At 47.5% G+C, this 25114-nt stretch overlaps 1 protein-coding gene across 1 annotated transcript; it reads left to right on the top strand.

Annotated features, from left to right (window-relative positions):
• The first annotated feature begins 5248 nt into the window (after window positions 1-5248).
• On the top strand, window positions 5249-25114 carry LOC129346565 (retinol dehydrogenase 8-like). Its single transcript, XM_055003906.1, has 7 exons — window positions 5249-5376; window positions 12001-12104; window positions 15276-15437; window positions 16606-16785; window positions 18557-18650; window positions 20262-20445; window positions 21830-25114. The coding sequence occupies exons 2-7, from the start codon at window positions 12008-12010 to the stop codon at window positions 22058-22060; spliced, it is 948 nt and encodes a 315-aa protein (XP_054859881.1). The 5' UTR covers window positions 5249-5376; window positions 12001-12007; the 3' UTR covers window positions 22061-25114.

The following is a 25114-nucleotide window of genomic DNA, read 5'->3' as shown; positions in this document are numbered from 1 at the left end:
TGAATATGTATTGTCGAAGGCTTTCACGGCCGGAGAACGATGGTTGTTGTGGGTTTTCCGGGCTGTATTGCCGTGGTCTTGGCATTGTAGTTCCTGACGTTTCGCCAGCAGCTGTGGCTGGCATCTTCAGAGGTGTAGCACCAAAAGACAGAGATCTCTCAGTGGTGCTACACCTCTGAAGATGCCAGCCACAGCTGCTGGCGAAACGTCAGGAACTACAATGCCAAGACCACGGCAATACAGCCCGGAAAACCCACAACAACCACCTTTTTGAATAGTTTGTGGAAAGCTAGGAGAGTGGGGGCTCTCCTGACCTCCTCGGGTAGGCCGTTCCACAGGGTAGGGGCCACCACAGAGAAAGCCTATGTACGGGCTGCTGTTGATTTTGCCCATGTGCAGAAAAGTGAAGCTGCCGTGGTGGAACATAGGAAGGGAGGTGGTCCCATAGGTATGCTGGGCCAATTGAAGAGCTTTGTATGTGATAACCAATACCTTGAACTGATAGGTAGCCAATGTCATACATACCTGATGTCTCGCTAGGGGTCCCTTTAGTTTTTACTTTTCCCCAGCAGTCCCTTCTGACCCCAGAAATGTTGACTCCTGGTGTTGGAGGCCCATGAGATGTAACAGCCACTCGGTCATCCAGCCATAGTGAGAAGAGAGAAGGGGACAATATCTCCCTTCCCTCCCTTTTCTGTCAGCAGAGATGCAGTGATGGAAGAAAGAGGAAGGCGTGATTTTTAAGCATGGATCCCACGGTGTACACAGATGGGCTGCCATCGATCTGGGAAAAGATGAAGAAGGTGCATTTGTGTCTTGCGCAACCACGGCGGAGCGCTCTGTCCTTCAGAAGAATATGATAAAGAGACTGCAGGGAGCTGAGAGTTGCTCATCAAACTCTATCTATTCTGGGATCCACACCACACCATGGTTGACTTTTGCTTGCCCAAATTTGCAGGCAGCAGCATTGGTCCACAGGAAAACCCCAAAAGAAAAGTCACACATGTATTTTATTTGCATAACTAACATGGTGCCAGGTAAAGGAGTTGATCAACTGTCTCTCACACCACACAGGTCCCTTTAAAGGCTGAGATCGAAGGGGAAAAGTGGTACTCATATAATATTTATATTAACAGTGGTGGTGGTGGAGAGTGCCCTTAAGTCATAGCTGCCTTATGGCGACCCCTGCTGGGGTTTTCATGGCAAGAGACTAACAGAGGAGGTTTGCCATTGCCTGCCTCTGCACTCCTGATCTTTCTTGGAAGTCTCCCATCCAATTATTAACCAAGGTCAACCCTGCTTAGCTTCTGAGAGCCATACATGAGATGAATGGCACACAAACGAAACGTGAACAGATTTACACGAGTCTCCCTGTTGCTTTCCTGTACCCTCGCCAGCACGGCCAGACTGCGCTTGATCCCGTGTCTGTGCTGGCATGGGTTTCTTCTGCGCTCCTCCAAGACACGGGAATGGTATCCCATCATGTACCACCAGTTTGCGCACGCTTAAACCATCCCCTGTAACTGTCCCCTGTCCCCTACTTCTTTTCTGTGCTGGAAGAGAGAAGTGGAAGCAAAACAGAATCACCACTCTGTAATGGCAGCTCGATGATATTGACTGCAGACACTCGCCAACGTGACTACGCATAAACCGCTTTTTTGCTGACACGTGCACAGAGCAGAGCCACGGACGCGAGTTCACCAGGGATAAAAGAGACACGGGAAGGTAACGAAAAATAACGAATCTGGCCACTTGCATAGACTCATGTAGTTCGGCTCTGAGATCTGACAAGATCGGACTCTCCTGGGCCGTTTCCCCTTGTCTTAAAAATCAACGCGATGAAAACAGAATCATTGGAGCCTGCATCCGGGTGACGTCAGAAATCGCGCCGTGAAGCCACCAGCATTCCGTGAGTGTCGTGCGATTTTTAAGACATGGGGAAAGGGCCAACGTAAGCCAAATTGGCAAGATAACTTAAAGTTTCTCATGCTCTGTCCCCCCATACCTCTTGAGCAAATCTTAAGACAGTGATGGGTGATGGTGATACACCATCGCCACCTGCTGGATATTGGGGAAGCAGCAGGTGAAGCCGTAGGGGTTTGGGCAAAACCCACATTGGATAACAAAACCAGAGATGGTGGGAATACTTAAGACTAGATCACTTCAACCAGGGGGATCCCTTTGAAGAAAGCAGTAGATCAAGAAACCCCACTTACCATGAAGCACTTGGAGCCACCAAGCCTTGCAACAGAGAAGACTTTTTTCCCATACTCGGGGAAGAGGAAGGTAGCCAGTTTCATCAGAAATACAGATACATGTTTCTTTTAAAGTTTGAAGCACCCCTGGGCAAGACTTTTGCCAAGCATCCCTTGGCAAGATTTTTGAACAACAAGAGATTCACACAGCATATTGCTTAGCCAGGGCTACCACTTGTGCAACGCAGCTAGCTATGCACGCCACAAGAGAATCAAAGTCAGATTCAGTGGCACTTTAGAGACTGACAAGATTTTCAGAGTATAAGCTTTTGGGAGACAAAGCTCCTTTTTTCAGATACTCTGAAAATCTTGTTGGTCTCTCAGGTACCCCTGGACTCAAATCCTGCTGTTCTACTGCAGACCAACATGGCTACCCACCCGAAACTAGAATCAAAGTCAGCACCAGCCCGGAAGGCAGGGCCTGTGGGGCAGCCCAAGGCTATCTGTTTGTTTCTTTGGGCACTTTTAAGCCCCCTTTCTCTCCACAGAGACTCCCAGGCAGGTTGAAAATGAAATCCTGCCCTCAAATCATAGTTGACTTATGGCAACCCCTGATGATACTTACAACCTTGATTAACAATAATAAACATTAAGGCAGCAAAACAACTGTCAACCAGCTCTAAGAGCCTAACCGTAACACTCACCCACGTAGGCCACCCTGAGCTGTTGGGGGAAGGAAGATGTACTTGATAGACAGAATAATAGGACTTGCTCCTACGCTTGCCAGCTCTGGCTTGGAAAATTCCTGGAGATCTGGGGTGGTACCTGGAAAGGGCAAAGTTTGGAGGGGATGTTAGGAGGACTCTACATTGTCCCTCTCAGGTTTCAGACGGGAACAGTGGGGGGGTCTGGGCATTTGTTTACTGTTTACTGCTCTGACTATCCTTTGATGTGTAGATTACTATTCTCAAGACTTCCTCCTCATGACATCCCTCTCTTCCTGGCTTTGTCACAGCCATCATCTCCTTCTCCCCTCCCTCTGTCTTACTACCATGGATGCAGGATGCCATTCATGTACATCCTTAGATAGATTAGATCCTTAGATCTCTCCTCCTTTCCTATCAGAGTATGGGGTTTCTACAATAAAGAACTCTTTATTTCCTTTATAAATATAAGCAAGTGTGTGCTTTGTTATTTTCTCTCCTGCACTCACACCAGCCAGCATAACCAGCTCACACCACCATAATCACACTTTCACTGCAAACGATAGACTCTGCTAATGGCCCACCTATGGAATCCTTTGATTAGATTTCTGAGGCCAATTTATTTATCAGAGGGAAGGAGCTCGGTGGGATGTGATACCATACATCCCACTTGCCATGTTCCCCCAGGGACCTGATCTCTGTAGTCTGGCGATCCATTGTGATTCCTGGAGAACTCCGGGCCCCACCTCCTCGGGACACTCAAATGCCCCGCCTGGAGTTTGGCAACCGTACCTGCTCCCAGTCAGATCTGAGGCAAGATGGAGTCGGGTGAGGGGGCAGAAGGTAATACGGCTGTTTCTCAGGGTGGGATATTAGTAGATATGGCGCTGGTCAGTGGGGAGAAAGAACAGATACTGGAGAATGGTGAGGCCTGCTAGCAACTGTTGAGAGCAAATGTGTTCTGGAGCTGATACAGAGGAGATACCTGTTCCTTGGCAGTATGGAAGGAGCCACGTGCAGGAATCCAAGTTTGGTGCATGGAATCCCCCCCCCGCTTCTTATCAGTATGGGGTGGGGTCCCTGAATGGATGAGTCGAGTGGAGGGTCCGTGTCAGTGTTTGCATCTTGATTTGTAAGTTTCTGAGCAGAGCAGTGTTAGCAAGAAGCCGTGTGTAACATAACAGCACTTGCTGTCGTCTTTGGCTGTTCATGCGAAAAGCTCCCTTTGGGCAAAAAAGCAGCCCCTCTCCAAAAGTCCACATCGCCAAAGTTCCCAATGTACCTGTTCTAAGCATAGTTTCAGGTGGGTGGCCCTGTTGGTCTGCAGTAGATGAGCAAGATTTGGGCCCAGTAGTACCTTAAGGACCCACTAGATTTCCAGCGTATGAGATTTTGAGACTCAGCGCTCTCTTTGGAAATCTACTGGGGCTTTAAGTATTACTGGACCCAAATCTTGCTCTTCTAACCACGAGCCTGATCTCATCAGATCGCAGAAGCTAAGCAGGGTAGGCCTTGGTTAGTAATTGGATGGGAGACCTCCAAGGAAGACCAGGGTCGCAGAGGCAGGCAATGGCAAACCACCTCTGATAGTCTCTTGCCTTGAAAACCCTGCCAGGAGTCGCCATCAGTCAGCTGTGACCTGAGGACATGCTCCACCACCAAGCAGGCACATCGCAAGACGAGAGAGACATAGAGGTAGTTTCAAGCTGTTATTGGAGCTCCGCGGATGGAGTCTTTCTTCTTTCAAGGGAAGCTGCATTCTATCTGGAAAGGGAGGTGGGGAGACAAGACAGGGACCGCAGGGGGAGGCTGTGATGAAGCCAGCGCTTTTGTGAACCCATCCTAGGGTTGCCAGCCTCCAGGTGGTGGCTGGGTGTCTCCTGGAATTGCAACTGATCTCCAGGCCACAGAGGTCAGTGCCCCTGGAGAAAATGCCTAGTTCAGAAAGTGGACCCTACAGTGATATACCCTGCTGAAATCCCTCCCCTCCCCAAACCCTGCCCTCTCCAGGCTCTAGCCTCCAAATCTCCAGGAATTTCCCAACCTGGAGCTGGCAACCCTACGTCCCGTCCCGTTCCTTGCCTACATGCAGCTCAGGCCAGCAAACGCTTGTCAATTCTCCTCCAGCTGCGGATTCAGCCCATCTTCCCAGCCTGCTAAACTGCGAGCGGCCTCACTTGGGGAAGCTCCACCGCCGGGCTCCAGGCCGCCCCCTCCCGGCCAGCCGCCGTCGCGCTGCTCCTGGGCCGGTCACCTGTTCGCGGCGCCGGGAAGGCGGAGCCGCGGGCAGGGAAGCCGGCGCGGACTACAAGGCCCGGCGTTCTCCGGGTCGGGGCGCCTCCTCTTTCCAGCTGCGCGGCCGAGGGGCTGGAGGCGCGCCGGGCTGCTGGAGGCGCGGGGGTCGGGTCACCTTCGGCGCCGCTCCAGGCCGGTCCCCGCGTCGCTGCCGGGCGCAAGAGCCGCGCCTCGCCGCCCAGGTAACGGCCCCGGGATGCTGCGCCCGCCGCGCATCCCCGAGAGGGGCGCAGCCCGGGCGAGCTGGGAGGGCAACGGCGAGGCCGCGCCGCCCGCCCGGCGCAGAGTTGCCCCAGGGTGACCTCGCCCGCTAGGGTTGCCAACGTCTAGGTGGAGCCTGGAGATCTCCCGGAATTGCAACGGAGGTCGGAGCAGCTGGAGAAGAGGGCGACTTTGGATGCTCTGTCCCAGCCACTCACATCCCAGCCCTCCCAGGCGTCACCTTTAAACGCCAGGAATTGCCTAGCCGGGAGTTCGCAACCCGAGGGGATCCCCCAGGCTGGGGCCATTAATCCCCGGAGGCTGGGAGGGGGGTGGGGCAGCTAACGGTGATCCCATGCCCAGGACCTAGGGTTGCCAACTCCAGGTTAAGAAATTCCTGGAAGTGGGGGGGGGGGTGCTGGAGCTGGGCGAGGCAGGTTTGGGGGAGGGACCTCGGCAAGATATAATGCCATACGATCCACTCTCCAAAGCATCCATTTTTTTTCTCCAGGGGAACTGATGTCTGTTGGCTGGGGATCAGTTGCAATTCCGGGAGATCTCCAGCCACCATCTGGAGGTTGGCAAACCTACCAGGTGCAGGGGGAGCAGCCAGCCCCATTGGGAGTGCTTTGGGTTAGATTGGGCGAAGCTGGGTGGCCTCTGGAAAGGAGGCACGCGGGATTTGGGAGGCCTTCAGACATCCCATATTTTAACCTCCAGATAAGGTGGGGGAGCCCCAGATGCCCGCTCCGTCAACTCGGGTCTGGGAAGCGTGATGTCTGTACCAAGGTCTTAGAAATGGTTTTCCCCAAGCCTGCTTTTTAACCCCCGCCCCAATTCCTTGAACAGATTAACTCCTCCCAGAGTGTGCCTGTAGCGCTAACTCGATTAACTGCTTGAGCCTATAAATATTTGTTCAGGGTCAAGCCTGCTGTGTAGCTCAGCAATGCACAACCAGCCAGCTGAGCCGTGTACCACAGGACAAAGCAAGACACGTGCACATTGTGCGTCTCTCAAAAGGTTGTGACCTGGGAGACATATTCCCGTCTCAGCCTATCTGCACATGCATTTGTGGAGTTCATCTTCTCTTTTCTGACCGTCTTTCTTTGTCTTCCTCTGTATTTGAGGAAGGGAGCTTGACTCGCAAACTCTAATACCCTGAAATTCTTGTTGGTCTCTAAGATACTACTAGACTCAAATCCTACAATTCCTATGTCTGTCTGATGTACCGAAAGGAAACAGGTGAAGGTTTTCCTAGCATGAAGATAAAAGTTTCAGTGAAAGCTTTGCCTGTTAAATTTGCATGTTCAGAGTGTAGGATCTGGGATCAAGCCACAGCCACCTAGGCCCTCGTTACTTCTTTACAAGATTATTGCAATATGCTTCGCACAGGGCTGCATCTGCATGGTGCTTGGAAACTGCAAAATGCAGTCGCTTTCTGCAGACAAATGCATTTTTTCCTGTGCCCCAGACTGACTATCTTTTGGTCTAATGTAGTTTCCAGACCCAATTCAGTGCTGGACTGACCCCTAAACTGTAAACAGTTTGGCTGGTGATTCTGTTCTGCTCCATCAGAGGCCTACTCCTTCTTAACTGAGGTGCGGGGGGGATGCTAAAAGCAGGATCTTTCCACAGCTGGTGGTGTGTCTCACCAACAGGATTCCCTTCCCAGAGAAATTTGTGTAGCCTTTTCAAGACAATAACCAACCTTCCTCTTAAAGGAAAGCCTGCTTGTCCCTACAGTGAGGACTGTTGCATGGACTGGCCGAGCGGTAGTCTTATCAACAGCTTGTTCTGTTTTTAGGATGGTTGATTTTTTTATGATTCTGTGACATTTTAACTAGTGCACGACTATGTGAAGTGGTGTTGCGTTCCCTTTGGATGCCTGATATCAGGCAGAGTGCTGGCATATCAGTGTTTGAAATCAATATGTACGGTGGCGTGGCCACACTAGGAACTGAGCGCTGTGCAGTGCCCGCCCACCAAAAGGAGGGGGAGGATAATGACTTTCCCAAAAGTTTGGTGAGATCCAAGAAGGAAGAGTCTGTGAATGGCTTTTGACTGTTATGTATGTCCTCTGATTGTCCCAAATCACTTGATAGCTGGTTTGCAACAGAGGTTTGCCGTGCAATCCTAAATGGAGTTATTCCAGTCTAAGCCAATTGACTTCAGTGGGTTTAGACTGGAGTAACTCTTCTTTGGGTTGCACTGTTGGGCTGAGCCCGAAGTGCTGGTTGACATCTAGGCTAGCATTAAAGCTGACACCAGTATGTGGCCCTCAACCAAGTCAGTGTTCCATGGATTTCCTCTGTGAAAGAGCTCGGAAAGGCAACTGGGATTGAAAGAATGCCTTTGGAACACACATGAACTCATGATAAGCTACCTTATATTGAATCGGACCCTCGGTCCCTCAAGGTCAGTATTGCTACTTGGATGGGCAGTGGGTCTTCAGGGTCTTCAGCACAGGTCTTTTGCTATTCATGGAGATGCTGGAGATTGAGGATATACAACTGTTCTTCCTCCCTGGCCAGAAGGACTCTTGGCTACGCTTGTCAGGAACCATGCCAGTCAGCTAGCTGGCTCTTTCCACTACTGGGTCCCTTCTGGAGTCCAGCTCCTTCCTTGGTATCCAAAACCTTGCCTCTGAACTGCCATTTCAGCAGTTTCTCTCCCCCTTCCCCATGCTTGGCCCTTTTGGGGGTAATATGAGGTATAGGGGAATCTTGAGTCCATACAAGGAACTCTCTCTTGCCTCTGTTTTTTGCATGTAAGACAAACTTTTCCATTAGCGAGCTTGGATCTTTGCAGCATCACTGATCTACACAGTCCTGTCCCGCTAGGACTATAACACTTAGGATAGCAATGAGGGAGGGAGCTGGGTGAGAGAATGCTCATCAAAAGATGGATTTACACACACACACACACGCACACACACACACACACAAGGCAGCAGTGGTGCATTTTCAGAACATTTGTTGCAGTAAATCTCTTCTTGTCTTGAAGAATGTTATCAACATTGGGGAAGTGGCCGCTCTTTTTTCGCATTGTGCTGTGCAAGTAGCCTACGGATGCCCTCTACTCTTTACCTGGCTATGTGTGAGCTAAGTGCCTCTACCGGGCTACCAGTAACCACAAAACTACCAGAACTTTTCCAAAACAATTTATTAAGGGAAATATAGGGGTACAGGAATAGAAAAAGGTACTCAAATTATCAGAACAGTGAAACTGTTGTGTTCAGAAGGATGTGTATGAAGGGTTACATGAGAGGAGAGAAAGAACATGAACGAGAGCCAAGCCTCGGGCTAAGTGAGCATGTATGCACCTGGATACAGCCACGAGGAAAAGTGTGTGTGTGTGAGAGAGAGAGGGATTTAAAGAAGAGGAAAGAGTTTTTAAGAGAAAAGGAATGAACGGAGAAGGCGTTTACCTATCCTCAGGTTGCTGAGCTGGGTTCAGTATTGTCTGTTTCCATGATCCAGAGTCAGGGACTATAGGCAGAGCTTCCCAAGATCCTGAGAAGTAATAAAAATATAAGACAGCGGAGCGACTATGTGGCAAGGAAACAACCTGGAGTCCCAAAGAAAGAAAGGCAGAGTTGGCAGCCCCGGAGCAAGCGGAGGGAAGGAGACTGCCTGGTTTTGGCTGGCAGAGAAGCCACAGTTATAAGAGAGCCAGCACAGAAGGATATCCAAGAAATCATTGTAAAGTCCAGGAATTTGGGGTGAGTCCAGAACGAGTCTCTATGGATTTCCTGGCTCTGACCAAGTTGGGGGGGGGGGAATCCCAGAAAGGTTGAGTAACCCCTGTGAAGTAATTGGTGTTGCCCCATAGGGGCTAGAGCCGGGCAGCTGAGGACGAAGCTGGTTGCTGGAGAGCTGAATAATAATTAATATGCTGTTATCTCCTTGAATAAGGCAATCAGAAATGTTGTCTAAAAGAGTCCAGTAGCACCTTTAAGACTAACCAATTTTATTGTAGCATAAGCTTTCGAGAATCACAGTTCTCTTCGTTCTCGAAAGCTTATGCTACAATAAAATTGGTTAGTCTTAAAGGTGCTACTGGACTCTTTTTGATTTCGCTACTACAGACTAACACGGCTAACTCCTCTAGAAATGTTGTCTGTGAACCACTAAAAGTGGTTTTTGTGTATTATGTTTGTTTGGTGTTACTGGGATTGTAGTATTTTTGCAGGGCTGTAATTCCCCCAGAAGAGGACGGAAGCCCAGGCTCCAGTTTCTTCGAATTGGAAGGATAGTGAAAAAAGGACTCTTTCATTTAGTGGAATCAGACAAGTTGAACTGTTTGCCTTTTCAAAGACGTTATTGGTTTAAAGTTTCTATATGGTTGCACTTACAAGTTTAGTTAAAGAGAAAAGTGGTTGTATTATGTTAATTTGTTAAAAGGGTTTTAAAAGATTGTTTTTCTCAGCTTGGATTTGTGTGAAGGCAGGCTGGTGGGAGACATTCAGGCAACGCCAGTAAAAGGTGGTCAAGCCCACGTGACTGCTTGATAGTGATTAAGTTTGGCACTCAGGCTGAGGAAATTTCAATGATAGACCAAGGTGGGTGCCCAGCTTTGCAGGCCCCTGGTGGTGATTGGGTAGGCACGCACATGTCTCATCCGGGGATCAATCTCCCATCCACCCATGGTCACTCATTGGCACAGCCTAAGGAAAGCCATGACCTCCCGTGCTCCCAGGTGAGGCAGAGCTAGCTCCTAAAATGGCTGCCGAGGATGGAGTTGGGGCAGACCGCATGCATCAAGGAAGGGAGTCCTTGGGTAGCCATCTCCCCATGTCGTCAGCGCCATGAAAATGCTCCCAGCCAAGATTGACTTGAGCGATATGTGGAAAACCACATCTCAGCTTTGCCTTGTGTTACTGAGCAAGCCACAACGGCTTTGTGGGCCTCGGAGCTCTGCTCCTTCCCAGAACACACACACATGGAGCACAATGGAAGTGTAGGTTGCCGAAGCACTTTCTTCTAGGAGCTCCTATGCAATACATTCTGCATTCCCCCCCCCCCCCCGTCCATCTGTGTTCTCAGTTTAAAAGAAGATTGATGCCATAAGTGGCATTATGGATACACATATGTGAGTGTGTTTTAGATCTTCCCCATCTCTCCTGAAATTAGTGCAACCAGGTGTCTGACTATTTATTACCCAGGTGCCAGCTGTGTATTTGGTTGGTTGGTTGGTTTTATTCCATGGCTGGGTATTGCTCTAAAAAGGCAAAATTGCCTCTGCTGGCTGCATAGAAAAATTCCCAGCCTTTACCCCCTTGACATTGTTTCTTGTAGTACCAGTGCACTCTGTGTATGTTTAGTGTCTCAGTTACCCTTATTATCCTCCTAGTTATAGGTGGCTGGTAAGGGTGGGGGTGGGGGTGAGAGAGAGAGAGAGAGAGAGAGACTGGCTGTCTTTTTCTTTCTGTCTTTCTGTCTTTGTCTGTCCCTTCCTTCCTTCCGTCCTTTCGTGGGGCCTCCTCTTGAATCTATGATGCATGGTGGCCAGGGTGGATAAAAATCAATGATTTGTTTTAAAACATTTAAAAATGAGATTTTTAAAATTTAAATTAGATTTTCTTAATAAAATGTTCTTTTGAGGAAAAGCGTATCTAAATATAGTTTTCTATTTAAGATACATTACAGTCCAAAGGTTATTCTTACCTTTTGCCGGGATGTAGCGTGATCTCGCACAAAATCGCATGATAACAGCGTGATCTTGCACGAAATCGCGTGATAACAGCGTCTTCTGGGCGCGATTTCACGCGAGAACACGCTGCACCCCGGCAAAAGGTGAGCTGTGTGGAAACGGCCAATGTTTAAATTTCTTGGTAAATGAGTTCCATTAATGCATTGCAGAGGTTTCTGTAAGATTATTGGGCAGTTTTTCTGTCTAGAAGATATTATCATAGATGCTTGGTTTTACAGTTCTCAAAACTGTGAATTGTGTCTACAGAGATCACATGCCTCTTCTTCACAGCAAAAAGATTATAAATAAATATTCGGAGTTGAGAAAAAGACCTTAATCCCATTGTTCCTTTGCAAATCTACGTACACAAAATCAACCCCTTACCTCTTCTTAAGTGCTAAGTTCCAAAAAATTCAATGAACAGAAGATTGTTGGGAGTGGAATGGATTTGCACAAGAACCTAAGTGTGAGGAGGGAGGGGCAAGCAGTCAAAATGAAAGTGGAATATTTTGAGCAGAATACTCCACAAGTCTTTGGATTTTTGTGTGTATAGCCTGAGGTTTATCATATTATTCTCTCCCTGTATAACCAAATCAGTAATTTTTGATATAACTGTAAAACTAATCTGAAAAGTTGTTATTCTAGAAATGAAACCTTCATCTGGTTGTAGATATTAAGATTATACCAGAAAGAATGAGTCTTTATGTTGAAAACCATGATTTAAGTCAAGTCTTACTTAGTGATTTAAATCGTGATTTAAATCGTGATTTAAATCAAATCCACCCTGTTGGTGGCTTCCTCATTCACAGGTTGATTTCTTTGCCATTACATTACAGCAGCCGCTCTCTACCAAACATTCATCCCAGCTCTTCCGGGGGATTCCTCTCACTTTTCTTTTCCCTTCCTCTGCTCAGGGGCAAGATGGCTGTTCGGAACGTGCTGCTGACCGGCTGCTCCTCGGGCATCGGGCTGGCTCTGGCTGTGCGCCTGGCCAGAGATGAGCTGAAGCGGTTCCGAGGTAAGGGGCTACACAGAGCTAGAAGAGGCCATGCAGGAGTGCGCCGTTTCAGGAGAAACAGAGCCACAGGCCCCCAGGGTTCACTCCTCCCGTTGCGTTAGGTCCTCACAAAATGTTATGCTATGCTGTACCCAACCTTTCAAATGTGAGGATAAGAAACAGAGGCAGCTGTAATGTAAATGTTAAGAATATAAGAAAACTAGCTTGAGACCAGTGCTTTGCTATGGTATTTAAGTACTTTAAATCCAGTTATAATACCTCATTTGACCTCAGGACACATGCAATGACTCCCAATAGCAACTGCAGACGGTTTGGAATGTGGGGGTGAGGACCCATCGGGCCGCATGTGCAAATGACCTCTGTGTTCCAACTGTCTTGGAGGGGGATGAGGCGTGGAATGTTGTGAGCCCCAATCAGCGTACAGATGCAAATGACCTTGAAAGGCTGGCCCAATCGGGGAAGAGTGGCCGAGCTGGCAGTGGGTGGGGGTGCAAGCAGGCAGTAGCCTGCCAGCCACATAGGGAAGCGGTATCCCTTGGAGAAAACACATTTTACCCCTTTTTACTCCCTTATGGGGCAAATTTCTTAAAGTCCCTTCTTAGTGGGTGTTTACATCATGAAAGGAATGTTCTCCCCAAATGTCATGTTTCTAGGTCCAGGGGTTTGGGCTGGGCATTGATGAGTCAGTCAGGACACTTGTCTTTATATAGATAGATAAGAAGAGCCCTGCTGGACTGGACCGGTGGTTTCTCTAGGCCAGCATCCTATTTCACACAGCAGCCAACCCATAGCCCTGGAGGGCCAACAGCCGGGCATAGAGGTCGAGGCCTTCCCCTGATACTGCCTCCTAGCCCTTGGTTTCAGAGATTTACTGCTTCTGTAGATAGAGGTTCTTCTTCTTAACCATGGTAGTAGCCATCGATGGACCTCTCCTCGATGAGTCTGTCTCCCTTTTAAAGTTCTCTCTGCTTGTGGCCATTCACTGCCTCCACAGGCAGCGAATTCCAGTTTAATTACTCGTTGAGTAAAGAAACATTTCTTTTTCTGTGTCCTGAATCCATTTGCCAACAACTTCATTGGGCCCTGCAGTGCTGGTATTATGGGAGATGGAAAAACATTTCCCTCTATCCTCTTTCTCAGCCCATTGTGTCATTTTATAAACCTCTATTGTGTCTTCCCTCCATTTTTTGGGTGTGTGTTGACTGAAAATTGCCAGACCCTCCAGTCTTTCCTCATAGGAAAGGTATTCCAGCTCCTTAATCATCTTGGTTGCTCTCTTCCGTCCTTTTCCAGGCTCTGCAACGTCCCTTGGAGGCAAACATAGCTGTACACAGTATTCCCAATGAGGCCACCCCACACCTCTATACAAGGGCATTAGAATATTTGGCATTTTATTCTTTGTCCCTTTCATGGTTGCCCAAAAGTGTGGCCTCAGCAGAGGTAGAACCTGGGCCTAAAGCCTTGGCTGGCAATAAACTTTGCTAAGAGGCCATGTTACTGGCAAGAGAGCCACCGACTGGCCTTGCCCACCAACACGCTCTTCCACTTGAGCCGAGGGTTTTTTTTTGCTCAGCAGCATCAGAGACTTCGTCTGAGCCCTACAGTAAGCAACCAGAGTGCTTTTGCACATGGTCGGCATTTCTTTGCAACGGTTCCCTTTGGAACAGCCCTTGGGAGCCTCTGCTATAGCTTCTTGCGATGTTGCCTGTGATGAATTAGGATCTTCTCTGGATGATGGGGCAAGGAAGCTGCTTTACAAGAGATGGTTCTTTGTTTTTTGGCCACCAATGATAAACACAGGGAGGTGAGAGTAGGCGGGCTGGTAGAAAATCATTGTGAGCCAGTAACTTCTGTGAACTTAGTTGGAAAGCTGGGTTGAACAGCTTTCTCTTTCTTTTTCGTGGATAAAGCAAAGCTAGGACCTTCTCCCTGGCATGCTGGTTTTTTGTATGCAGGGAGGAATTATCATTGGTGCTGTTGTGTGGGAAAGCATCATGCGCTTGGTACATCCTCTGCCTGTTTCCCCCATGAAACAGCCCAGTCCAGGAGCAAATACTTTGAAAAAGGTTGTTTATGTGTCTTTTGCTTCCTTTTTGCCTGGTTTAACCACTATACTGCCCTGACCTGGATAGCCCAGGCAAGCCTTATCTCGTCAGATCTCAGAAGCTAAGCAGGGTTGACCTTGGTTAGTAATTGGATGGGAGACCTCTGACAAAGACAGAGGCAGAGCCAGGCAATGGCAAACCACCTCTATTAGTCTCTTCCCTTGAAAACCCCACCAGGGGTCACCATAAATCAGCTATGACTTGAGGGCAAGATTTAATTCATTCAACCACTATCCCGGGCACTTAAAAAAGCAAAAACCTACCATTCCATTAACTTAGCCTTTGACATAGTATTTAAACCAGGTTAGTGGCCCCCAAAATTAGTACACTGGCACAGGGATAGACCGATACAATAGAGGAATGGCTGGTGAAGGTGTTGGAGCTTGCAATGATGGCTAAACTTACTTCACTGATCAGAGAAAAGACAATAAGTTCGTTTATTGCTGATTAGAAACCCCTTATAGACTTTTTGCATGAAACAGAATAATAATTTGATGATTTGTAGGTTTGCTGAATAAAGTTTTTGGACAATAGAAAAAAGAGAGCTTGTCTTTATAAACAGAATAAGAGAAAAATTTGAAAGTATACTTATATTTGTCACAGAGAAAATTGGAAGCCTCTTTTTAGTTTATATTGTTTTACTATCTTTCTCTTAATTTGTTTTGTTATTCTTTGTTTTGTTATCTCTCTGTTAGTTATTCTTTCTTTTATAAAAAAATTAATCTTTAAAAAGTCATCTTTTTTAAAAAAGGGGAAAAAATTCTGCCTGCAGTCGCATTTAATAAAAATCCTCAGAGCGAGTGGTCAAGGGCCAGATCAAATGTGATGGGGCAGTAACATTTGTTCTCCACTGGCCTGCCCCATTGGCGTCCGAAGTGGAGGGTGGGGCTTACATTCTTGGCACGGGGCCTGAATGTTTTAGAATCCTTAAATCTTTATTTTTTGTTCCTTCATAGATTTCATCCCAGCCAGTTGCCCTGACCTTCAGGGGTAATACCCTTTGCAGTTTTCCCTCGGCTGGCGTATAGTGCATCCCATAATCCCTTGTTTTTCTTTCCCTCCTTAGTTTTTGCCACTATGAGGAATCTAGAGAAGAGGAAAGCCCTGGAGAAGGAAGCCGGGCCTGTCTTGGACAACACTCTGGAAATCAAAGAGCTGGATGTGAGCAGCGAGGAGTCGATCCGGCGCTGTGTGGATAGCATCCCCCAGCGCAAGGTGGATGTGCTCGGTAGGAAAGCTTCTTCCCCCCTACTACATCTCCAAGGTATCCCCCCTGCCCCTAGCCTGTGCTTGGATGAGCACTGCTTGTTTTCTCCCCAGTCCTACCAAGCTATAAAAGTCCATTGTGGGCCCAGCTAGCCCAGTCCAGAATTTCGTTTGCCAGCCCTGGTTAAGCCACGGTGGCATATGTAAGCAGTTGGGTGAAAGTTCTTGAGTTCAGGCTAAATTCTTACAATTTCTGTAGGGTCACAAAAGAAAAAAAATGGCCATAGGAAAACTAACTACAAGTGCATTATTTCTCCAAAAGCATGAGACATTTTATATAACAAAATTATTTATATCAAGATCTCCCGCTTGGGAGATTTCAAGCGGGAGATTTCTCTGACTTATGGTGGGACTGTGTAGCTGATGTCTTTTCATGTTTGGGATATAACAAAAGGGATACGTAAATAATTTTGTACTTGTAGCACTTTAGAAATTATATAAAAATGCCCTTTACAAAATGAATTTTGTTATAAAGAATTTTGTTATATAAAATGTCTCATGCTTTTGGATAAGTAATGTAGTTAGTTTTTCATGGCCAGTTTTGTCTTTTGAGTTCCTTTCCATAATTCTCTCTCTGCATAATATTTTTGTGGGTCAGGCTGGATGGCCATGAACGGAAGCCATCCAGTTTCTGCTGTCCTCCTGTCTCTATGTGAGTGTCTCACTGTAAGCAGACTGTAAATTGCCACAACTTTGAAAACTTTCAGGCCTGCTGGTTTGGCCCTTTTCTGTAGTTCGAGTGCCTTTTAAAGGCATATCAATAGCTGTGTGCTTGTTCCGTGCCTGGATTTGAGTCCAGTGGCACTTCAGAGACCAACAAGATTTTTCAAGGGTGTACAAGATTGTCAGACCAATGAGATTTTCAGTTGTCTGAAGAAGGGAGCTCTGACTCTCAAAAGTTTACACTCTGGAAATCTTATTGGTCTCTAAGATGCCGCTGGACTCAAATCCTGCTGTTCTACTGCAGACCAACGTGGCTACCCACCTAAAACTGTTCCACACGTGTACCTGATGGGGTGGAGCATGTGTGTGTGTGTGAATTGCAGAAAGGAGGCTCTCTTCTCTGTCTTGGTGTTGTGGGGGGTACCTTTTAGGAAGCAGCTGTAGCGAATCCCTGCCTCTCTCTGCAGTAAACAATGCCGGATTGGGCATGATCGGCCCGGTGGAAAGTCAGAACATGGCTTCTGTGCAGCGCCTCTTTGACACCAATTTCTTTGGAGTGGTGCGCCTGATCCGGGAAGTCTTCCCTGACATGAAACGGCGGAAAGAGGGCCACATCGTGGTGACGAGCAGTGTCTTGGGGCTACAAGGTGAGAGGACATGGGGATGACTCTGGCGTGGTTGTGGATGTTGAATGGGAGGGAAGGCAGCACAACTGGGAAGCCCCCTGGAGTAGATGGCCCCTCTCGGAGTACGTCCACCGATGAAGCTGCTTTGTGCTTATTCGGAACACCGAGGCTTTTTGGACACTGGCGTTTTGGACAGGCTGAGGCTCCAGCTGTCCTAGCCAGCCACCCACCCAGGAGCTAGTTGATCTGAGAGACCTCTGCTTGAGACCCCAGAGAACGATTGACTAGATGATTCTGACTTTGACAGCCCAACGGTCTGATTCGATGTTAGGCAGCTGTGTGTGTTGCCACATTTCATTCATTTTGCATACCATAGTAACCAAAACCCAACTTCTTTGTAAAAGAGGATGAAATACTCAAGCCCTTTCCAGAACTGAAGACGCATAGTGGGGAAAGAATACCAGAGTCAGACCAGTTCACACTGATTTCCACTTCCACATGTCCAATGGAGATCTCATTGTAGTTGAGTCCAGCGAAATTTCTCCAGAAATCTGTTTGCCTGGAAATTCCAGGGATCTGGAGTGATCCAGAGGCACAAGTCTGCATGCAAAAGCACTGAGCTGCGCCACTGTCTCTGATCTGAATGTATCCTGACCATACTTTTGAATAACCTCCTAAACACCTTGCTCCCATTCTTCAAAACCCAAATTTCCCTCTCTTCTGAGGTGAGATGCTTTAGGCTGATCCTGCACTGGGCAGGGGGTTGGACTACATGGTCTGTATGGCCCCTTCCAACTCTATGATTCTATGAACGCAAAACATGTCTCCTTACATGGAAACAGCCCTGAGTCCCACAAAGCAAGCTGGACTTGATATGATGTCAGTCAATAAGGCAGTGTGCAGGTCACCTCTTGGTAAGCGCACGGTCCGTAGCTGCCTGAGAAGTGGCATGCATAGAGAATGTTACCACCCCCACTCTGGACTCTTCCAAAGCTTCAGTCTGGCACAGCCCCTCGATGCCAGCCCCTCGATGCCAGCACCCACTTTGGTGCATCTAGCTCTCTCCTCCTCTAGACTTCCAGCATTGGGGCTGGATTCCTCAAGTGCGTAGAACCGTAGAACTTTATGTATTGATTTATTAAAACATTTCTATCTGTCTTTCCACGCAGTTTAAAGCAAATTACAATAGTTAAAAAAACCCCTCTAGTTAAAACCCAAATAAAATAACAAACCCCCAGGTCTCTGTGGAAGTGCAGTGTATACATAATGGTGAATAATTCAGAATCAAGCCAAATTTGCCACCAAAAATGCTTAAACTGCAAATTGGTATAATAAACATTTAAAAAAATTATTTTGCACATTATCTGCTGTTTTGGCTGTTTAATAACATTCGATTTATATACCGCTCTTCTGTACAACATAACAGCCACTCAGAGTGGTTTACAAAGTGTGTTGTTATTATCCCCCCAACAATCACCCTGTGAAGTGGGTGGGGCTGAGAGTGCTCTGAGAGAACTGTGACTGACCCAAGGTCACCCAGCTGGCTTCAAGCAGAGGAGTGGGGAATCAAACCCAGTTCTCCAGATTACAGTCCTGCCGCTCTTAACCACTATACCGAACTGGCTCTGCATAGAGCACTGAAGCCCTGAGCCCACTGTATTCAGTAATTTTTCTCTGTCTTCTGAGGTTCTGCCAAGCATTGGCTATAAATGTGGTTCTGAGGAAAGAGACTATATGCACGGACACACATCTCCATGGCTGATTCTCCACCCCAATGGCATGTTCCCTACAGGTCTCTTCTTCAACGACTTCTACTGTGCCTCCAAATTTGCTGTGGAAGGCTTCTGCGAGAGCCTGGCCCTACAGGCCCTGAAGTTTGGTATCAAGTGAGTCACGGCAGGGGGTTCCTTAGCGCAGACGTGTTACCGAATGCTCCATTTATCCATCCTTCCTGCATCCGTGTTGCACCCCCATCGCCTCTGTTACTTACTTTCAAGGCTTTTTTTCTGGGGAAAGAGGTGGTGGAACTCAGTGGGTTGCCCTCAGAGAAAATGGTCACATGGCTGGTGGCCCCGCCCCCTGATCTCCAGACAGAGGAGAGCTTAGATCCCCGATCGCTGAGCGGCGCGGAGGGCCATCTCAACTCCCCTCTGTCTGGAGATCAGGGGGCGGGGCCACCAGCCATGTGACCATTTTCAAGAGGTTCCGGAACTCCGTTCCCCCGCGTTCCAGCTGAAAAAAAGCCCTGCTTACTTTTCTCTTAGCCCTCTGCAGCTTCTCAGAAAGGTGCTCACCCCAACTGGGCACAAGATGCGAAACAGCACTGTCGGGGCTGGTGCCATCCTGGCAGGAGTCTTGCTTGTGAAGTTGTATCAGTCTGGCTCCAAACTGAAGGCTCCTTGAGGCACCCTGGTCCCTCCCCAGGGTGGGCGGTGTCTTTCCGGCCTGTAACGCTGTCCCATAATCAAGGCACGTGTTGTGCTGCGTACAAGAAAGGGGAACTGAGAACTTCTATGCTGGCTTTTTTGAAATGCTTCACTGATAGGTGTGAAAGGTGTTGATTCTGCTCTGGGGCCAGTTAGATTGGAGAGACTGCTGTGGTAAAGGTAAATTATAGATCCCAGGGAATGTGATTGGGAGGACTCCTGGATCATTAACAAAAACAACTCGATGCCAAGCTAGTTGCAGGACACACGTGATGTTGAACTGCTGGAGTGGGGCAGGTTAACTCTTTCCCCTCAAAATAAATCTCCCCTCCAAAGCTGCCATTTGCACCGGTTTGCTGGAAAACTAGCCAATGAAATTACCTTTAGCCCCATGGTGTCAATGCTGTTCCACTCTCACACACAGATTCGTTTAAGGCAGCTTAAATAGATTTTGTGGACAAAATCAAGAGGGTGCAGAGGAGAGCGACAAGGATGATCAGGGGTCTGGAGACTGAGCCCTACGAGGAAAGGCTGAGGGCCTTGGGAATGTTTAGTATGGAGAAGAGGAGGTTGAGGGGGGACATGATTGCTCTCTTCAAATATTTGAAAGGCTGTCATTTGGAGGAGGGCAAGGAGCTGTTCCAGTTGGCAGCAGAGGGTAGGACCTGAAGCAACGGGCTTAAATTACATGCACAAAGGTACCGGCTGGATATTAGGAAAAACTTTTTCACGGTCAGAGTAGTTCAAAAGTGGAATCAGCTGCCTAGGGAGGTGGTGAGCTCCCCCTCACTGGCAGTTTTCAAGAAGAGGCTGGATGAATACTTGTCAGAGATGCTTTAGGCTGATCCTGCACTGGGCAGGGGGTTGGACTAGAAGGTCTGTACGGCCCCTTCCAACTCTGTGATTCTGTGTCTTGCCTAAGGACTGCAGAGTTTGGGGAGGGAACTCTGCAGAGACGTGATGCTGTAGCGTCTTTCTTCCAAAGCCACTGTTTGCTTCAAGGGGAAGTGAATTCAGGCCCCACCTGTATGTTGGCAACCATATTTGTTCCCTCTTTGTCTGATTCCTCAGCATCAGTTTAATTGAACCTGGACCTGTCACAACAGAGTTTGAGCAGAAGCTCTATAAAGAGGCAGCCAACATAGATCTCTCTGCAGTGGATAAAGAGACACTGGATTTGTTCCAAGGCCTCTACTTGACCTACTCCAAGGATGTCTTCACTGCACTGGGGCAATCTCCAGAAGAGGTGGCGGAGGTAGGTCCTAACCTGATCTATTTGCACCTGGAAAAATTGGCCTCAGTTGTGGAATGAATGAATGAAGATGGGTAGCTGTGTTAGTCTGTCTGTAGCCGTGGGAAAGAGCAAGAGTCCAGTAGCACCTATCAGACTCACAAAATTAGTGGAATGGTATGAGCTTTCGTGAGCTACAGCTTTCTTCTTCAGATATTTGAAGACTGCTACTGTTCTTGCTTTTTCCACTGAATGAATGAATGACTCAATCAATCAATCAGGATGGGTAGCCATGTTTGTCTGTAGCAGTGGAAAAGAGCAAGAGTCCAGTAGCATCTATAAGACTCACAAAATTAGTGGGAGGGTATGAGCTTTCATGAGCCACAGCTCACTTCTTCAGATATTTTGTAGATGCTACTGGACTTTTGCTCTTTTCCACTGAATGAATGAATGAATGAATGAATGGCACCCGCTGAAGTGTATACTTGGGGGTGCTGTTCTGCCATTGACTGCTGCCTTTGCCATTGCTTGGTAGGTATGGAAGGGGGAAGGATGGGTAGGGACATTTCTACACCTCTGCCATGAGGAGAGCAAGGGGTGGGACCAGGCTTGCTTTTCCAACCCCTTCCCCTGTCCCAGAATAACTAAGGATGGTAAAGCATGCCCTCCGTCTCTCCCTTGGTCTGCAACTCAGGTGCTGCAGTTGGGGGGACAGGTGGTGTGTGAACAAGCGATGTTTGCATTGCTTCTCCCCCCAGCTTAATCAGCTAGAGCCTTAAGATTTGCTACACTTATAGTCCAAGATATCTGGTTACTGGGAGAGGGGGGGGGTCACCCTGAAAATGGAGTGTTTGTGAGTTCAGACTGAGAGAATGTAAGTAAGGCGGTGGAAAGCGTTGTCAAGTTGCAGCTGACATTGTCAAGTTGCATGGTGACCCCGCAGGGTTTTCAAGGCAAGAGACAAACAGAGGTGGTTTGCCATGGCCTGCCTCTGTGTGGACTTCCTTCGTAGTCTCCCATCCAAGAACGAACCAGGGCTAGTCCTGCTTAGCTTCTGACATCTTACAAGATAAGTCTAGCCTGGGCAATAATGGTGCCCTTCCCTGGAACATTTTTATGCCGAAACATAATAGAGTCTATTACCAAGCTACACCTGAGAGGGAACGCAAGGATTCAGGTTTTGTTGTCTATTCCCATCTTAGATTCAGACTTGAGTTCGCGAGGAGGGGTACCAGGGAAAGTTGAGCACCACTTCCCGTGTCTAGAGTATAATTCAGAGCTGTCCTTTGACTCTTGCCCTCGCCTCTTCCCCTCCCTCTGTCCTAAAACCTGAATTGGTACTTCTACCGAGTGCCATGATACTCCTGTGAGCATTTTTCAATCTTGCGCCTTCCTCTCCTCCTGGCAGCACATTATGAAAGTCATCACCTCTGAGAAGCCTCCGTTTCGATACCAGACCAACAGCCTCTACACCCCCATCACCACCCTCAAGCATGCAGACCCCAGTGGGGTCCTGCCCCTCAACGCCTTCCACCAGATGATCTTCCAGCACGACCGTCTCTTCAAAGCCAGCCTCAGTCTTCTCAAAATGCTTCAGTGGAGGAAGAGGCGGGACCTGGACCATACGAAGTCCCCTTGAGAAGATGCTGCCCTGTCCGGCTTTAGAGCTTTGTATGCCCTGCTTAGGACACTTTCCACTTTAAGGCTTCCTAGAGAATTTCGCATTGAGGAGTTTAGTGCCCCCTCCCCTGCAAGGTTGGTCACACATCCCAGATGCAGGAGACCCCCCCCCCAACAACGACAACGACGCCCCCCCCCCAGCAAGGTGATCTCATCAGGCACTTGATTTCGAACACCTTTAAAAGTGGTGGGCAAGTATGATCCATGGGGCACCATTCCCTGGGGAGATAGGGCTGTTCTCGGCAGATGGGGCCCCATAGATTTGGATTTTCTGCCTCTGGTGCTTGAACGATTGGGACTTGTAATGGAATGTTTTATCCGTACCTACTTAAAGCTTCTGAGCTGTCCGGTCAGTAACATTTATTTCACCAAAACTGGACAGCATCAGAGCTTCTAATAAGGTCTGAAAAGGAAGATATCCTTTTGAGCACCTGCACCTTTTGAGTACAGATTATCTGTTAATGGGTTATTCTTGTTTAACTCTGTCCCATCAAGTTACACGGAAACTACTTTTAGAGTTTAGGTGTTTATTCTTTATTGAAATTAAGCAAGATACTAAAATACAAATGCATATTATACTAAATCCATATTAACATATACAAATAATATAATAAAAATGAATGCATACAATATATACAATAAAAATTTACACTGCAATCCTAAAGAGAGTTACTCCACTCTAAGACCGTTGAAATGGGCTTAGACTGGAATAACTCTGTTTAGGATTGTACTGCTAATCTCTTAACATTTCTCAGTCATAACTAAATATAAATGATTTAAAATCAGGGTATATTTAATCTACCATGATATGCATTAGAATTTCATAAACACAGACGCATTTCTCACATAAAATCTTCTGTGTGAAATTTCCTTTGTCAAAATCCTAGTCTCTTGGTGATATTTTTTTTATATTGAATGTATAGAGACCTCTCTAAGATCTAAGATGTCTGGGCTAAATTTAAAACCCGATAGATATCAAAACCTTAAAGACAAATGCAGGAAGATAACACATATATAATCACACCTAAACAAACCCATAAATCTTTAAACAGTAGCATATTAAACCTGTACAAGATAAAAACTATAAAATCTCTGGCCAATGTATTTCAAAGGCGGATAAAGTGAAGCTTTTAAAAGTTTCGATGGAAAGTTAGCCAAGAGGGTGCTGGAAGGGACAGAGCAAATTTGATGGAGCATTCTTCTTCAACAGGGTGCTCCTGGAGGACCTCTGATTCTGGGCAAGTCCATATAGAAGAAGATGGTCTTCAGGCATTTGGGGCCCAAGCCATTTGAAACTTTAAAAGTCGTGTTGTGAATTGTCCCAGAAACAAACTGGTAAAGCACTGGACTTCGGTGCAGCAGGTTCCAGTAAGCATTCCAGCTACTACCTTATGGCCCCAGTTGACCCTTCCAAGCCACCTTTGTAAACGGACCCAGCTACAGCAGTCCAGTTTGGATATTCCCAGGACATATGCATTAGTGGAGAGGTATCTGCTTTACCTGGGTACAGCTAGTGAGCTGGTTGGGAGCTGATGCCTGTCCCTTGTTTTATGGAGGGAAGAGGACTTGAAGGTTGTTCAACTCCGCCTGTTGCTGCTGTTTCATTGCTTGCATTGCCTTATATGGAATCAGGCCCTTGGTCCATCAAGGCCAGTATTGTCTGCTCAGACCGGCAGCTGCTCTCCAGGGCCTCAGGCAGAGGTCTTTCACATCACCTGCTGCCTGGTCCTTTTTAACTGGAGATGCCGGGGATTGAACCTGGGACCTTCTGCATGCAAAGCCAGTGCTCTGCCACTGAGCCACGGCCTCTCCCTTGCTAGTGGGAGAGGGAGCTCAGGAGCAGAGTCATGAATCACCCAGGTGGTCTTGATTCCTGCGGCCAACCAGGAGCCCCAGCAGTCTGCCTGACATGTTGGGGGGAAATTCCAGAGCTGTCAAAAAACACTTTGAAGCCATCTCCATTTCTGGAGGGTAAATCTTTTAAAATTAATCTTCTGAGAGCTAAACTGCACAAGACAAATTATACTCAAGTGAAGGAAGATGCAATTTTAGCTGGGAAGCGTAGTTTAAATTCCACCTCTCTCTGCAGAGATTGCTCCTCAGAGGGTTTGTTAATTTCCTCTTCTGCTCAAAGGGGAGGAGAAATTGACTGAGCCTTGAGGAAATGAACAAACCCTCTGAGGAGCAATCTTTGCTGGCTCTGTAGAAAGAGGTGAAGTTTAAATTACACTTCCCAGCTAACATTGCGTCTCTCTTCACTTGATCATCTTCGTGTAATTCATCTCGTGTAGTTTAACTCTGAGTCCCTCCTAAATAAACTATGCTAAACGTTCCATACCCACGTTACAACTTTTCAAGCCCATACAGAAAATCCGGTTGGGCCTCCATTGGACCTGCTGTAACAAGTATGGGGGCGGCACAAGGTTTTTAAAAGGCCCCTCCCATTCCTTGAAGGTGCCCTGGGGAATGACTGACTGTAGCCATTTGCGATCTGAAGTGGTGTGGAATTCGACCACCTCATTCTCTGCTGTCCAGAGCTGAGTTCCTTCATCAGCCATTTTGCTGGACTGAGAGGAACTAATTTTAGGAGATGGAGTGGAAGGGAAAGGAAAGAAGGAAATGGCAAGAAAAGAAGCTGCTGGTTTGGTTTTGTGAAAGCAGTCGCTAAGGACTAAGGCAAGGGGGGAAATGGGAAGGGGGCTTGTCCCTTAGTACAGACGCTTGAGAGTTAGTGTGATGTAAGACTTGAAGGGGAGAGAGGCACCACTCCCGTGTGAAGGCCACTGAGAGACTTTCCGTGCAATCCTAAACAGAGTTATTGCACTCTAAGCCAGTTGAAATCAATGGGCTTAGACTGGAGTAACTCTACTCAGGATTGTTCGATTTGAGTCGGTGACTGCCTCTCAGCCTTAACCTACCTCACAGTACTGGTGTGAGGAGACAATGGAGAAAACCTGACTTCCTTAGAGTTAGGGATGAATATATAATAAAGTGTCTTGTGTTGATGATCAAC

The sequence above is a fragment of the Eublepharis macularius genome, chromosome 19 (assembly GCF_028583425.1).
Source record: "Eublepharis macularius isolate TG4126 chromosome 19, MPM_Emac_v1.0, whole genome shotgun sequence".
Classification (NCBI taxonomy): domain Eukaryota; kingdom Metazoa; phylum Chordata; class Lepidosauria; order Squamata; family Eublepharidae; genus Eublepharis; species Eublepharis macularius.
The sequence above is the reverse complement of the archived record's forward strand: the minus strand, read 5'-3'. Positions and strand labels throughout refer to the sequence as shown.